This window comes from Vanacampus margaritifer, chromosome 2 (assembly GCF_051991255.1).
Source record: "Vanacampus margaritifer isolate UIUO_Vmar chromosome 2, RoL_Vmar_1.0, whole genome shotgun sequence".
In the NCBI taxonomy this organism is placed as follows: domain Eukaryota; kingdom Metazoa; phylum Chordata; class Actinopteri; order Syngnathiformes; family Syngnathidae; genus Vanacampus; species Vanacampus margaritifer.
The window spans coordinates 15,830,347-15,847,163 of NC_135433.1; the positions used below are offsets into that span (position 1 = coordinate 15,830,347).

The following is a 16,817-nucleotide window of genomic DNA, read 5'->3' on the forward strand; positions in this document are numbered from 1 at the left end:
AAAACTTTTTGGTCAATGTAGGATAAATGTGTTGCATGTGTGCATTTAAGGGTGTGGCCTAATGAGTGACATCAGGAGTTGTATTAATGTGGTTTCCACCATTACCACCACCTACAGGACTGGAGTAGAACAGCATATCCCATTACATAATTTCCTAGGCTTGTTTAGCACATTTTTAAGACTGTTGAGCCCTCTACTATATATCAAATGGTCAGACCATACCAAACCGAACTGATGTGCTCTTCTTTGTTTTTCTATGTTTTTAGGCAGGGTTGAGAAGGAACCAGAAGCCGCTGAAGGTCGGTGTTATTGTATTAGCTTATATGTGACCTTGCAGCACATGAGAATCATCAGTCTGATATTATAACGCGATCTTGTTCGCTTGTTAGGCACCACTTCGCCGGAATGGATCGGCTTTCAGGAGGCCGAGTACAAGTTTTTCGACCACCGCACCACGTGGGACCAGGCCCAGAGAATTTGCTCATGGTTTGATTCATCTCTGGCTTCCGTTCACTCTGCGCAGGAGGAGAAATTCCTGGCCGGCACACTCAACCAGGCAAAGAAAACACCACTAAAAAGTTCATTGCGAGTCTCATAACATCCCAAAATGATGTTTTTTTGTTTGTTTTTTAACATATTGTAGATGACAAAAGTGGAGGGTGATAACTGGTGGATGGGACTTCACACTTTCGACAACGACGGACGCTTCCGCTGGTCCGACCACTCTGTGCTCAACTATGTGTCCTGGGCTGCCGGCAGGCCACGCCCCCTAAGTCGTGACCGCAGATGTGTGCACCTGACTGCTAGCAAAGGTGAAACGAGTCACACTGTTGAGATCTTGTATCATGTACAGTGAAGCCCAGAGTCGATTCAAATGACTCGTCTTGGGGCTTGTTTGGCTAATACTCATCTAATTGACTTGAGCTTGACTTGGTATCCATGAGACTTGAACTACATGACTTGATACGTTTACATTTCCAAGATATGGTGCCATTCGTTTTTGAAAAAATTGTTTATGTTTTTGTTGCAAATTTTGATTTGCAAATTGGCAAGTGTTTGCTACACTGTAAAGAAGTTATATTTGTGGTTGTTCAATAGCCGATTGGGCTGAGCAGAAGTGCCACTCTGACCTACCGTACATCTGCAAGAGGGTCAACGTTACCGGCACAGCCCCGCCAACGCCATCATCCCCACACCCGCCGTCAGGCTGTCCCGAAGGTTGGGCCTCGTATCAGCGCAAGGTACACAAGAAGCCTTCATTGTGAGACGGTTTTGCACATTTTTTGCAAGCTTATTGTTCAGTACAATTTTCTACAAAAATACTGTGCAGTGGATCCCTGCATACTTGCGGTTCGGTACCTACTCACAGAATTGTTTTACTTTTTTTGGGTGGAGGCAATCTGCATTTTTTGTATAAAACACTTATTGGTGGTATAGCTCCGCTTATTTGAAAAAAAATAAAATAATAATAATAATTATCATAATCATAATCATTTTTTTCTCAATGCAATTGGTGGGCAATTATTCACAGATTTTTGTGACAGGTGGGTCCCCATCTCACGCAAATAACGCTGGTCCACTGTACATGCATCTATTCACTGGATTTGCCCCCCCAAAAATGCAATTTTTTTTTCATTGAAAAATGTCTTCCTAAAATCAAAATAAATTGTTGTTATTAGACTTTTGCAAAATTTGTGCAAAAATGCCTGTCCTGTAATCATCACAATATGTACTGTTTGGGGTTTATTTGAAAAAAATAAAATAAAATTGTTTTGGAGAACTTTTGTACAAAATGTATCACACTGTAATTAGAAACAGATCTGTAATTAGTTTAACACATTTAAACATTTGGGTCAAATTGTATAACACTGAATTGAATTAAATTAAATTAAATTAAATTTCTATTTGCTATAGCCTCATGAGAATTTTACTGAAATTTATAAAAGAAAATACACTTGATTTGATACTATACATGGATAGAAAATGAAAAACCAGATGGATGGATAGATAGATAGATAGATAGATAGATGGATGGATGGATAGATAGATAGATAGATAGATAGATAGATAGATAGATAGATAGATAGATAGATAGATAGATAGATAGATAGATAGATAGATAGATAGATAGATAGATATTTTTTAAACTGTGTAAAAAAAAAAATGGGGAAAAAACCCATATACATTTATATAATTTTCTTCTTTATTCTACCAGCGAGTTTAGCTTCCAAACCAGTCAGTATATTTTCAATTCAATTTTAATTTCAATTTTATTTCAGACTCCAGACGTCCACTCTTAAAAACAAACAAACTAAACAAAACTAATCGAAGAAGAAAAAAACATACATAGCATAGTACATAGTATAGTGTATATGTGTTAAATGTTGGTTCTTGTTTTTTTTTTGCAAGTGTTTTCGAGTGTTTGAGCTGCAGTCCCAGAGGGCCACGTGGTCTGCGGCCAAAATAAAATGTGAGCTGCAAGGAGGCGTCCTGGCTGTGGTGCCTAATTATTTGGAGCAAGGTAATACAATTTTGGTATGATTTCATTTAACAAGTGTGCAACATTTCATCGCGCCGTCCGCTCTCCTCACAGCCTTCGTCACCACCCTGCTGTCTAACGGCACCGTCGACCTGTGGCTCGGCCTCAGCTCTGACGCCAAAGGTCACTTCCAATGGGCGCAGCCGGGCCTGCTCAGCTACACCAACTGGGCTCCGGGACAGCCGGTCGACAACAACGGGCCACATCATGACAAGAACCCGGTACTGGCCACACTGGATATACGTTTGCCCCCTTTTTTCCTCCCAGATTTGATGATCTCACTATGTCCTACCAGGGAAATTGCGTGGCCACGATTCACGGCAACCCGCAGAAGAACAAGGGCATGTGGGCCTCACGGTCTTGTGAGACGGAAAGCATTGGCTACCTCTGTCAGAGACAACAAGGTGTGTAATTCCAAAATACAGCTTGCTTGACTTGCAAATGACCCCAAGTTACCAGTTTTTACAGTTACATGCCATCATTTCAATTATTTTTTTGTTTTGCTTTGATGTTACAAGCTAAAATTGGATTTACCAGCAAGCTATGCCACCACTTGAGTGAAGTGGCAAGAAAAACAGCCACAGTGTATTTCAAAAATGAGGTTCTAGCATAATCAAAAAGATTATGATCTCAGCTTTCCAATGAGAAACGCTACTCATTACATCATTCTCACATGCGTCGTCTACGGCGACGCTAAGCTAGGAGAGTCACAGTCACGAATGTGGACGTTTGTGTGCTGCATACGGTTGTGTACAATGGTGTACAATTACTAGAAGGGAACTGGGAGTTAGTAGCCTTTCAAAGGTTGAAATATTTTTGGGGGCTTTTTTTTTCAAATGATATGTATTGATAACTCACGCTTTGGGACTGACAAAAAGTAAGCCTCATGATAATCGGTTACGCAATGAGAAAGTTCTGCCTTATTTTCAATGGCCATGCACTGCCTTCGATGGGGAAGTTGCCCCTGCCAACATGGCCGCCTTTAGAAGGCAGTCGTTACGCAAACAGACAGCAATAATCCAATAAGAGGTCAGTATTTTGGGGTCATGAACTCTAGCATAGCAATTGTTGCTATGCTTGAGTTCATGGTGATTATTTATGGAAAAACTTGTAGATTTCCGACCACGTTTTAGCTCATAATAAAGTAGAATTATTAAAATGAGTACAATATTAGCACAAGGGAACCAATTAAGGATTCTCTGTGTGGCAAGGTCATAAGTGATTGTTTTGCCACATTTTGAGATCATTATTGACTTGTTTGCTGAGTAGCTTTTACATAATTAGATTCATGAACAATTGACTATGTTTATTTAATGGTAATGAAACTTTTAAATAATCACCTAGAGGCATACAAGTTTGACCTACTGATTCATTATTGCCTCATATTTCGGAATTTACCTGAATCCGTTCTAACTTATTTTGCTATGGTGGATCACATTTATTAAACAGTCCAAAGCCAACCTACCCAATGTGGCACTCTAGGTGAGATTTCACAGTATTTGAATAGGATAGTTTTTACCATTGTCTTGATTTTTAACATGTCACCCAATCTCAAATATCAAATACAACTTACTGAAGGTACCACTGTACACAACACGTACATCTTGAATGTAGTGATGTCACACCGCCTGTTGTTCAGATCCAGGCATGCCCGCGGCACCTCCCCTGATTCCCGCCTCGCTCTCCAAGCGCTTGAAACTGGGTGGCATCACGTACCAGGTGGTGCAGAAACGATTGGACTGGACCAGCGCCCTCCACCTGTGTAACTCCTTAAACGCGACACTGGCGGCGCCCAAAGATGCCGTCCAGCAGGCGTACCTGACGTTGCTCATCAACAGCTTGCGGAAGCCGGCGTGGATCGCACTCTACAAGTATGGGGTGAGGCCACTGACTCTGCTGCAAGATGTAATCTACAGGAGAATATGCATCCAATTTTGGGTCATTTGTTAAAATATAGCCCACCCACTTAGAATGCACAGTTTATTTGACTTCTAGAGCCGTCAATGGCACTGAATGAGTTGAAAAAGATGACAAGGCAAAATACAGTGGCCTTAAAGTTGTTGTGAGTAGAATGCTTCATTTGCACATCCTCAGGACCGAAGTTTCACCTGGCTGGGCGAGGAAGATTTGCCCTATTCCAACTGGATGGACGGGCAGCCCAATCAGCTGTCAGGCTGCGGTCACATGACCACCAGCGGCCTGTGGACCATGATGCCCTGCGACGCCAAACTGGAGGCTGCCATCTGTCAAATTAGTGGTGGGTATCACCTTCTTTATTAAGTTAGTTCAATGCAAAAAAATGACATCATAAATACAAATTTAGCATTAGGGACACCTCCACTATCTAACACAAGATTAGTCGATCCATCCATTAAATGCTGCCATTTGTCAAGCAGATGCACCTGACACTCACCAGTGGCTGTACCCGGGAAGTTGCCCCCGCTCTGTGGGCGACTGGGCCTGGGTGTCCTTCAGAAACCACTGTTACGCCTTCAACCTGCAAAGACTCAAACTGCAGCAGGACGCACGCATGTCCTGCGAGAAAGGTTCGGGAGCCCTTTTTTTGTGGTACCATATGTTGTGAAGGCTTCCCTGCCCTAACGTATTTCCTTCTTTTGTTTGTTGCTAGTCGGGGCCGAGCTTCTGTCCATCTTGGACGAGACTGAGAACGCGTTTGTGTGGGAGCACATCCAGAGCTCAGCCGAGCAGGCCCACGGAGCTTGGCTGGGAGTCAGCGTCAAAGGTCCTCCTTTTCTTCCTCTAGCTCGCTGCGGATCGATGTCGCTCTGCTTTCATTACAGTGGTCTTACATAACCGTGAAAGCACATGTCTGCAAAGTTCATTTCAAATATCAATAACTCACTGACTTTGAACCAGAGGATTTTAAATCCATTTTGGACCACAATATCAATGCTTGGACTAGTTACTGGAGATAAAAAAAACGTTTTAGTTTATCAGGTGTATTATGTTGTGGGACTAACTAAGGACGTCCTCTTTATAAACATCATTGTGATGACTATGATCATGTCCTAAGTGAATCATGATACGGTATTCAGTATTGTACATTTTAGGGCATTGTCCGAGCTGCCCTCAATGCAGAAGTAGCCACTCTAGTTCAGTAATTCTCAAAGTGTATTGCGAGTACTACTGGTGGCACTTGGGCTCCAGCTAGCGCTATTTGATAGACTCACTGAATGAAATACAAATACATTTATAACATTCAATACATCCATCCATTTTCTTAACTGCTTGTCCTCACAAGGGTCAACGGGGGGTGCTGGAGCCTATCCCAGCTGGCTTTGGGCAGTAGGCGGGTTTCACCCTGAACTGGTTGACATTCAACACAATCATACATATTACAATGACGTTTAAATATCCCGCCCACCCATTAAATATATATTTATTTATTTTTTAATCGGCCAATGTTGGCCAATCTTCCTCTCTGTGGTAAAATTCAACAGATGTAAAAGTGCAAAGCAATGCATAACAGTTCAATGTTCTACCTTTAATTAATCTCTTTATTGTTGAAGGCGTTAAGGGACCAAAAAAAGTTATTTTATTCACTATATATTTTTTACATCAATCAATTAACCAGTTATCTGAATTTTATCCTGCAAATTCATTCTGTTTGAACTTTTAATTTTTAACCTATGTTATAACCAGAGGTGGGTAGTAACGATTTACATTTACTCTGTTACATTTACTTGAGTAGCTTTTTGGAAAAAAAAGTACTTCTAAGAGTAGTTTTACCACACAATACTTTTTTACTTCTACTTGAGTAGATGTGTGAAGAAGTAACGCTACTCTTACTCCGCTACCTTGGGCTACACTAGAGTCGTTACCTGCCGGCCCATTCATACATTAGATTTGCTGTATTCTCACGTAAGCGCTCCGCTTGACTGACTGTGTGGGAGCATTTCCACTAGACACTAGTGATGTGGCGTTCACGAACGAATCGAGTCTTTTGAACGGCTCTTTAATGAGAGAGCCGTTCAACCCCCTAATCGCCCTCCTGCCCTCCCCTACGTGGCACCGTTGGCTTTTGGAGGGAGCGTCATCTTCGCATATTAGCGCCAATCAAACAATTGACTTCCCTGCTTTAGCACCATGGCAGAAGTTAGAACACAACAAGTCACGGAGAGACGGGGCAAAGAGGAGAGGAGGCGTACGTTTTGGTGTGTTTTTTAATGGTTTGAAGAATTTGCACATCATTTTATGTTTTTTTTCTATCTGATGACATTGTTTTTAAAAAATAAATCAGACTTTATGTTCAAGCAGTTACTCAGTACTTGAGTATTCTTTTCAGCGAATACTTTTTTACTTGTACTTGAGTGATTTTTTTTTTATAACTACTTTTTACTTTTACTTGAGTAATATTATTTGGAAGTAACGCTACTCTTACTTGAGTACAATTTTTGGCAACTCTACCCACCTCTGGTTATAACTGTACATTTTTTTACACTACAATGTTTTTACCTTTAATCTTCCAGAGCTGATTGTTAAAGGGGAAGTCAACCTTATAATTTTTGGGGGACAATACTATGTTCTATGCAGCCCCACTGGTCTAAACATAGTATTCTGGTTAATATTGCGTTAGTGGAATATGTGTTAAGTAGCAAAATCCAGCCGTTTTCAGGGGGCGGAAATGTTGCCACTTATTGTCATGAAAATGGTATCAACCAATCATAGCTCATCTTCAGAAAACAGGTGAGCTGTGATTGGTCGTTGCCTGAGACCTGAGCAACTGTGATGTCATCTTCACTCGACAGCAAATGGCAAAATGGCTACATTTTGCTGCTTAACTCATATTCCACTAACACAATATTAAACAGAATACCATATTTAGTGGGGCTGCATATGACATATTATTGTCAAGAAATGTTTACGGTTGACTTCCACTTCAGCATTTGCTTAAACAGTTTTGCGTGTGTTGATGTAATTTAGGTCGAGGTCTGGTGTGGAGCGAGGAGACAGAGATGTCGTATACCAATTGGGAGTCTCACGAAGTGGCCTTCTCTGTACTGTCGCCCAACTCCTGCTTCTGGATCCAGAGCAACAGCGGCCTCTGGAAGCCCGGATCGTGCCGGAATCGAACGCACGGCGTCATTTGCAAGCGGCCGAGAAGTAAGTGGAATGATTCAATTGGCTTAAAAATCTTTTCATTGCGTGCATTTCCGTTGTGCAGTCATAGAGTCGTCCACCGAGTTGCTGAGCGGTGACCACCTGCCCACGCTGATCGTGGTCCTGGTGACGGGCGTGGTGCTGGTGGTTCTCATCGTGGGCGTCATCTACCTGTACCGGCGGCGGGGCGGGGTGGGTGCGCGCGGCTCCTACGACGGCGCCCGCTACAGCCGCACGCACTCGGGCCACGGCGAGCAGGTGGAGAAGAACATCCTGGTGTCGGACATGGAGCTTAACGAGCAGCCCGAGTAGTCCCGCCACACTTGAGACTGGACCAGACTGCAGCGGAACCTTGATTTTGTCGAGCCAAAAATCATCCTGAGAAAAAGAATCCCCTAAAAAAGTGAAAGGCTGTGTAGAGCGCAGCAGCATCTCAATTTAAAGGCGACATATTATGCATTCTTCATGGCCCACAATTTCAAACTGTTCCCAAGTGTGTCTGTGACATGCTTTTGTCATAATACACAAAGGATTAACAATTACAGAACACTTTTTACAGAACAAATGAAATCAGCCTTCTTTGTCATGCAAATGAGCCGAGCCACCACCCCCACCCCCACCCCCCAAGTAGCTTTCCGTTACTGAGACAAACCTAGGGTACTGAGACAAGACGAGCAGCTACAACAACAAGAAAAGCGAGCACTCATAATGATTCAATTGTATTTTCATTTGTGGGGGCAGCATTTCATCAGCGAGCCGACCAATTAATGCGGCCCCTGAGTCGGTCACTTTGTTAATCTGCACGTGGTGCTTCCGGGCCGCCACTCAAAAATGTCATATTCGCCCAGCCTAGATAGCAAGTCATGGGCGGAAACGCTCAGTGCAAGGGGGCGGGATTACGTAAATTAAAATGCCTTGCTCACATTTTAAGAAATAGGAAGACTATGAAAGAGTTACTTGGTTGTTTAATGTCATAGCTGTAAACCGTTTGTACACAAGAACGATTTCCCATAATATGTCCCCTTTAAGTCCAGAAATAAATGACACGGACTCTTTTCAAGCCGAGGAGACTGCCAAATTCCCCTTTTCTTCTCACTTCAAACCAAGTCAACCACAACCGTGATGTCATCATCCTGATCCCGCCTCCTTCCCGTTGGACACGTCAGCATCCAAAGAAGGAGGAGGAGAAGAAGGAGGAGTCCACATTTCCAGTGACGTGACCTCCTGCTCGGTTCTTGCACTTTTCTTTGCTTCCAAGTGTTGCAGCGTTGTGTGTTTTGGCCCCACCCCTGTCCCCCCACCTGGAGCTGAGTCAGCAAATTTTCCTCTTTTTACAGAGCGCCCCAGGCCCACACTTCGTCACGGCTATGTATGTTTTCTTCTCTTTCTATGTGGCTTAGGTAACAGATTTCAAGACTTTCATGCTTCTTTGAGGGTTTCTTTTGGGACATTTGCCAACAACCTCCCCCACCCTCCGTAGCCCCACCCCCGACATTGAAGACAACACTGTTGTTTCTTCCACACACAAAGGTTTTGGATGCTTTCCTTATTTTCTTCCCAACTTAATATTCTTAAAACTGTTGCTTGAAACCCTAACCCAGTCCTTAAACCCTCATTTGAAAGCTAAACCTTACTTTGAACCCTAACCCACACATTTGAAACCCAACTTTAAAACCTAATGACTCTAATTTGTCATTTTCCCCTTCTCTGTCTTCGTGGCTTTCTTTCTTTTCTTTTTTCTTTTTTTTTGCTTCAAGATATTTGGAGACTTTCCCGCTTCTTTTCTTTTTTGTGTGCGCGTGTTTGTTTGTTTTGGGACGTTCGCCAACAACCGTGTTCCCTCCCGACACCAATGTAAATACCAGAGTGTTGTTTTTACCCCCCCCAAAAGCAGATTTAGGATCATTTCCCCGTCTTCCCCCCGCCTGCAGGAATGCTTTTTTGTGTGCTGCTGCATAGATTTGGACTAGATGGAAGGGGGAGGACGAGAAGGTGTGTGTCTGTGTGTGTCTGTCTGTGTGCGCGTGCGTGCTGTCTCCAGCTGTGGAATGTTGAGTCGGCAAGAAGAGCCCAGTGGCACGTCTGGAACCAATCAGAGAAGAGAAAAGAGTTAAGTGGAGTGAATGGGGGCGGAAGGGTTGGTGTGAGGGGGAACTGGGGCTCAGGGAAGTGAGGGGGTGAAAAAAGGAGGCAAAGTAGTGGAGGTAAAGAAGGGATCAAGCGAGGGAAGCAGAGGAGGGAGGTGAAGAGTCCAGGATGTAGGGACTTGGAAGAGGTCGTCCGCCCTCTGGTGGCCGTTTGCTCTACTGCAGTTACGTTGTGAGCCGTCAATCAAAGTGTTACGCAATCATGCATCGTGTGGCGCGTGTTTGGATTTTTGTGTGCGCGTGTTACAAGCCTCTTCCCGCCATTAATCAGGCTTTGTGAATATGACCGGAAGTCCCAATTTTGCCAAAAGTGTTGTCCTTTTTTATATGAAATGATGAATAAAAAGATATATATGTTCTCTGAGATTTGGGTTCCTTTGGTAATTACTTTTGAAATTAGAAACAGTTAACAGTCGCTTGAATGTTGTGAGGTAAAATAGACTAATGCTCATATCTTTCCAGTAGGTGGCGTAACTCACCTGTCATATTCCTCTTTAACTTGAAACCCTAACACGTCCTTGGAACTCTAACCCTGACTTAAAATCATACCTTGTAAACGTTTGTTTGAAATCATATCCCACCCGTCAAACCTTACTTTGAAACTGATTTTATTTGAAAACCCACTTTAAAACACCTGCCTTGGAGCCCTAATTTTAACCCTAATTTATATCAATTTTGATAAGCTTTACAATGTCTGAAGCTCCAAAACATATACACAACCATGCAGTAAAACCCAAACACCGACTTGAAAAACTAACCCTTGTTTAAAAAACAACAACAACAAAAACCTGCTTTTAAGATAAACCCCTGACATGTGATTCAACCCAATTTTGCTACATGAACCCAGACTTAAAATCCTCCCTTAAAACACCAAACATAACTTTAAACCAAGAGGCTTTCAACTCCAACCGGTTTCAAAGCACACATTTTGGCTTGCTTACTTTGAAACTTTAACCCTGATTTAAAATCCTACTTAGAAACTCTAATCCTGTTTTAAACCACTAATTAAAAAAAAAAAACCCTGTCTTGTAACTTTATTTTTTAACCCATAAGCTTTGTTTAAACCCTAATTTATAACCCTACTTTCAAACCAAAACGTGAAACCCGAATCCAGCCTTGAAACCCGTATTTTAATCCCTAATCCTGGTTTGGAATCCAAATCATTTTTAGTTAAAACTTGGATCTAGGATTAAAGCCCTACTTTGAAACAAATTACTCCCTCATCTAACGGATGTTTGGTTCGTGTCGTCGCTGGCAAACGAGTGAAATTAAAAAGCGATTTATCCTCATCAGTCATCCAAGTGGACGCGGTCCAGAGGAGAAACACATGTTGGCTGCGGACATGGGAGGAAAGTCAATTTGTGTGATCACTCTGGTCAAAAGTATCGACTAAAAGTCGATTATTTCCTGAAGTTAACACGTACCACTCTTTTGTTTCTTATCTTTCATAATTGGACAAATTGATTAATCCAGGTGTGTCTGGCCATTGTTGTCGTGGTTACTGTGGTTAGGCACACCTGGATTAATCAGTTTGTCCTATCATGAAAGACAGGAAATGAAGGAGAGGTATTGAGTTCAGGAAGTAGCGGATTTGTGCAAAGAGCCGATTACGAATCCAGGACAAATAAAAATTGGAGTAGGTTAACAACTTTCCCAGGCTTTTTCTTTTTTCTTTCCCCAGTTTAGAGATGACGTCAGGTTTTGGGTGCCGTCTGCAAGCACTTTTATAAAGACAGGGCATAAGAGGTGAGTATTAGGGGTGGGAATCTTTGAATGTCTCACGATTCGATTTTTGGGTTTGCGATTCGATTCTGAATCTATTTTCGTTTATGGACGATTTTTGATTCAAAATGATTTGATTGACAATGATTTTTGCTTCAATTTATAGATTTTCAAGGAATCGTAATGATCTACTCCAGTTTGACTCACTAATGCTAATTAGCACGCTATTCGCGGCACTTTTATCACTCAAAAGAACGGCTCCACATTGCAAAAAAACAACTTTTATTGGAATAACTTGATCGTGGCTTTTTCCTTCTACTCTCTAATTTGGCTACAACTTAACAGTGTATTAGACCGCACGGAACCACACTGCCCCTAAGTGGCCAAATCTGGTACAACATGAACAGCGCTCCAAATAAAGGCACACACAGACAAAGGCAGGACAGTATAAAATAATTTAAATAAAATCGATTTTGGGACATTTAAAATCGATTCTGAATTGTACTAAATGAGACTCGCGATTCTTATGAGAATCGATTTTTCGGCACACCCCTAGTGAGTATCACATAAATCAAAAACAGATTGTCACGAGATAATAACATAGAATCATGTGACTTCTCTCGGCCAATCAGCAAAGGGAGCTAAATGTAAGGCATTTGCTGCATTCGGGGAAGGTGGGATGTTGGATTTAACCAACTTCAAACCTGGCAATGTGCACATGAACGACCCTTTGAACTCAATCCAAATTTCGAAGTCGGACAAATAAGGACCCTGACGTAAACCACAACGACGTCTCTCTCTCTCTGTCAGCATCGAAATTGTAATCCTGCAAAAATAATAATAATTTTAATTAATGTACCTGGAAATTGATCACGTTTTTTTTTTGCAACAGAACAGTTGTTTACTCCGAGGTAACACAAAATGCTACGTGAAAAGATGCAAAGAAAATAAGTTCAAAGTGCCTGTTACGATTAAAAGTTCATTTTGTGTAAATCAATGAAACATCACTGAGCTTCTAGTATGAGACCCAGCGTAAACTAACTAGTAGGATATCGAGTTACCCAGCTAATATTAACTCTTTTACTGCCAAAGACGTTAAATGACGTTCTGCAAAAACCTACGGAGGAGCGCCAAAGACGTTAAAAGACGTCCACCCTTTTTTTTTTTTTGTTGAAACGGGTGGAGTAAAGCCTTGCCCAGCTGTGGTGAAAGTTTCAAGCAGGTCTAGTGAGCCTAATGACTATTTTTGGCCCCTAGAGGACAGCGATGACTCTCTTTTGACAAGATTGGGTAGGCGTCAGTAGAAGACGTGAGGCGGAGCTAGAGGGGACAATGGCTGGGGAAGGGAAGAGAAGAGAACATGGCGACCGGTTTGCAAGCAGCTCACGCTCGAGCATTTTTTTTCAAAAACGAAAAGCATCGACCAACGCTAAAGAGCACATTGATGACGACAATGATCATCATCGATGATGATGATGGTGACTCCGAGGTTGGAAGCGTTGACGCAGCAGTAGAAGACGTGAGGCGGAGCTAGATGGCTGAAGAAGCGAACAATGGCGACCGGTTGCAAGCAGCTCACACTTGGGAATTTTTTTCAAAGACGAAAGGCATCGAGCAACGCTAAAGAGCACATTGATGACGACAATGATCATCATCGATGATGATGATGGTGACTCCGAGGTTGGAAGCGTTGACGCAGCAGTAGAAGACGTGAGGCGGAGCTAGATGGCTGAAGAAGCGAACAATGGCGACCGGTTGCAAGCAGCTCACACTTGGGAATTTTTTTCAAAGACGAAAGGCATCGAGCAACGCTAAAGAGCACATTGATGACGACGATGATCATCATCGATGATGATGATGGTGACTCCGAGGTTGACGCCGAAGTTGGAAGCGCTGACGCGGCGGCTATGACGACGTCATAAAGGTTCACGGGCTAGCGATGCTAACACCGGAAAACGCGGAGCACAACCGAGCACTTCTGCACAGGCGGACGTTCAATTGGACGACAAAGAGTACCCCGAGTCCAATGCATATTCATCGGAGGAGTGGGTACAGTCTGCTACTTGCTATTCCCCGGAAAAAAAGGCCGTCAAGAAAGTATAACGTCTGCACGCGAAACGGACAATCGAAGTGAAACGTATCTGTTGTACAAATCCTGCTGCGTCTCCTTGTACGCATGGGAGCGTTACAAAAAGAAAAACTGTATTTGAAACATCCACATAATTGTAAATACACAAAACAAACAGTTGCACACATTTGTAAATAGTTTGCGAAATTGTTTTGTCAAATTGTTACACCGTTGAATGGAAATAAACGTATTTTGCAATCTAAAAACACTTTTTCATTGTTGGTGGTGGTGTATTACAGAAGTAAAGCACTATTTAGGTGTTTGTGTCATCATTCATGGACAAAAAGAAGTGTAGAATTCACTAGAGTGCATGAAATAACATCGTTTCACAAAAAGCTCTTTTTCTCCGCTTTTTGTTTCAAAACAGAGCATTTCGGTGAAACTAACCATTTTCTATTGTTGATTACTGAAGAACGGAATAAGGTAGAAACAAACTTTTTTTCCTGATGAAAGGTGAGAGTTCAATCTTTCATTTGGTAGTATGTGTGTTTCCATAGTCCAAACACAACATTTTCTGTGGACCTTGAAAGATCAGTCAAAACGCTTAAATCGGCTGGCACTGGCGACATCCCGTTTCTGAAAACGTCTGGCAGTCAAAGAGTTAATAACAATGTCAAGATAAACTTAGCGAGTTATGAATGAGGCAGAGATTTCGTAAAAATACATGGACTGAATCGGGTTTATGTCCGTCGATTGGGCTTAGTAAAGATGGTCTTTGTCAGTCATGTATTTTTACGAGGCATCGCGTCATAAAGAAATGGCTGAAAATGGGAAAGCACTCGCCGATTTTGGGGATGAATGGCTGATGATAATGATATCCACTTTGTTTTTGGTTGTGGTAATGGAAGGAAAGAATATGACTCCACGTGACGTACTCTTGGGATTCCTCATGTTGCTTCAACATTTTACTTGTTAGAGCTTTGTATGGTTTTATTGAAGCTGACAAAAGTTTTGTGAATCGATTTCACAATGAATTTCAATGGAGCGGATACGAGCTTGACCAGGCACGTGCAGACTCGGCATGGGTGCCAGGGCACATGCCCAATTGGCACTGATGCCCAAAGTGCCTTATTATTAGTATCTATTTTATATATTTTGAATTTTTTGGGGGGTGAAAGTAGTTTTGTTGCCTTTCAAAACTAAAATTCAGCAACACAATTTACATAAAACAAATTATGATTTCGTTACCCTTGGATGACGTCATACTACGAGACCTCCGGTCGGTAAGTTGGTCTCTCTGTTTGTATTTACGTAGTGTCACTCACATAAAACAAAAGCTAAGGTCATAGAATGCATACAACTCAAGCAAAACGAATGCCTTTATTTGATAGATCGACATGATAACAGAGCATGCTGCGTGCTAGCCTAGCTTCAATTGAAATGTAGTGACACAAGTTGTAATCAGCCTCGCAACTACGATGAAGTCGGACATTTGGGCGCAGTTGGTTCTGAGATGGGGAAGATGTCCACCTCAGTTTTATAAAAAACAGGATCTTTTCCATCCACTTTCGCCGCAGCAAAAATTTCCGATAAAACTAACGTTCCTCTTCCATTGGGACCGGGCATGGAGCTTCTGCTCCAACGTCTGATGCGTTTAAGGTACGCAGAATATGTCGGAATTTGCAACTCTCGCTCAGAATTTTAATAAAATCTTCCTGAAGACTCCAACTTGTAGCGTGTACTCAATGATAGCTAAATTGAAATATACTTCAAAATATAAGTGGAAATTGCTACATGATCTTTGTTTTTATTTTAACTAAGAGTTTGTTTTGGGAGTTTGCGGTCACAGTAAGGTCATAATAAGAAACGGGTAGACAGAAGTGTGTTCATAAATTAGGGGGACAATGAAGAACCAAGAAGAAGAAGAAGAAACAACACAGTGTTTTATCAAAAACAAACAGTGTAGCTTGCTGAGATGTAGTAGTTACAGTAATGGTTGTGTACAGTCCCAATAATGAAATATGAGCATCTACACTTGCAGAAAAATAATAAAAGGCATTTGCTCTTACCTGAATCAAGCTAAATGTAAAGTAAGACATTTTTTTTAATAGGAAAATCCTAGTTTTGTTATTTAAAATGTACATTTCATGTACATTTTACATAATTGTTTTTATGTAAATGTGTTGTTCATAAATTATTCTTCATACACACGTCAAAACGTTTTTATGGTGATTGGCATTGCAGACAAACAACAGTTTCATTATGTCTGATTTATTGTTTAGCCATTATTTCAATCAAGAATTTTACAATGATGTTTAAAAATCAATTCGGCCGCATATTGAATCGATTCGAGAATTGTGCACTGTAATATCGCGATATATTGCCGAATAGATTTTTTTTAACATCCCTAGTGGATATCATGTGCCCCTTTTTCTTTTTGCTTTGAGCACCCGCCCCTCTAAAGGTCACTGCACGCCCCTGATCTTGACAGACATTGCCCATTTTTTTGCGAAAGGTCAATTGAATACAATCAAAACAAAAAACAAGCTTCAAAATAAAATGTCAAATAAAACACTATACATTTGCAATTAGAATGATCGACATTGTTAAACTACCTAGAAGAGTCAAATAAATGTTATCATACATCTTAAAATATATATTGTTCAATAATACAAGCAATTCTGGGGTGGCCGTATTCAAATTTGATGACAACTCCTCTGCATGGAAAACATCAGATTGATACCTTTTGAAGTGCTAAATGAATTCAAACAACTCTTAATCATAAAATATGACCACATCCCACGACAAGTGTTCCCAATGCTAATCCCAAGCAAATCATAAAAGGAGTCTTTATCGCACCTCAGCAGGGACTCAATTTGACATGCGTGCACTGACCACGTTTAAACACAACAATAAGGACAAGGCCATGCAGACCCCAAAAAAAGAAACCTAATTTATGGAAAGCTCGACTGCTGCTGCGCTCTCTGCTTTGATGCTTAATCCTTTATTAGCGCCCCACCCTCCCTAAGTCACCCCCCGCCGCTTCTAGCATCAATCCCAAACTTGCAGATAGGCTACACCTTGAAGAGCTGACGATCATCACTCTTCAACAACATCAAGCCTGCTGGGAAATAAAGATAGGCCTGATGTGTGGACGTGTGTGCGTCTGCGTGCATCTGTGTGAGCGTGTGGCTGAGAAACAAGCCCATATCAGTGTGTT

At 41.7% G+C, this 16,817-nt stretch overlaps 1 protein-coding gene across 1 annotated transcript in view; it reads left to right on the forward strand.

Annotated features, from left to right (window-relative positions):
• mrc2 (mannose receptor, C-type 2) overlaps window positions 1–10,171 on the forward strand; it is a 35,420-nt gene extending 25,249 nt beyond the window's left edge. The window contains exons 16-28 of the mRNA XM_077558990.1: window positions 267–299; window positions 390–556; window positions 644–812; window positions 1,099–1,241; window positions 2,410–2,521; window positions 2,594–2,760; window positions 2,835–2,943; window positions 4,179–4,417; window positions 4,634–4,796; window positions 4,936–5,085; window positions 5,169–5,282; window positions 7,484–7,663; window positions 7,725–10,171. Coding sequence (XP_077415116.1) covers window positions 267–299; window positions 390–556; window positions 644–812; window positions 1,099–1,241; window positions 2,410–2,521; window positions 2,594–2,760; window positions 2,835–2,943; window positions 4,179–4,417; window positions 4,634–4,796; window positions 4,936–5,085; window positions 5,169–5,282; window positions 7,484–7,663; window positions 7,725–7,972 — 1,994 coding nt within the window. The 3' untranslated portion in view covers window positions 7,973–10,171. The remainder of the gene's footprint in view (window positions 1–266; window positions 300–389; window positions 557–643; window positions 813–1,098; window positions 1,242–2,409; window positions 2,522–2,593; window positions 2,761–2,834; window positions 2,944–4,178; window positions 4,418–4,633; window positions 4,797–4,935; window positions 5,086–5,168; window positions 5,283–7,483; window positions 7,664–7,724) is intronic.
• Window positions 10,172–16,817: the final 6,646 nt, after the last annotated feature.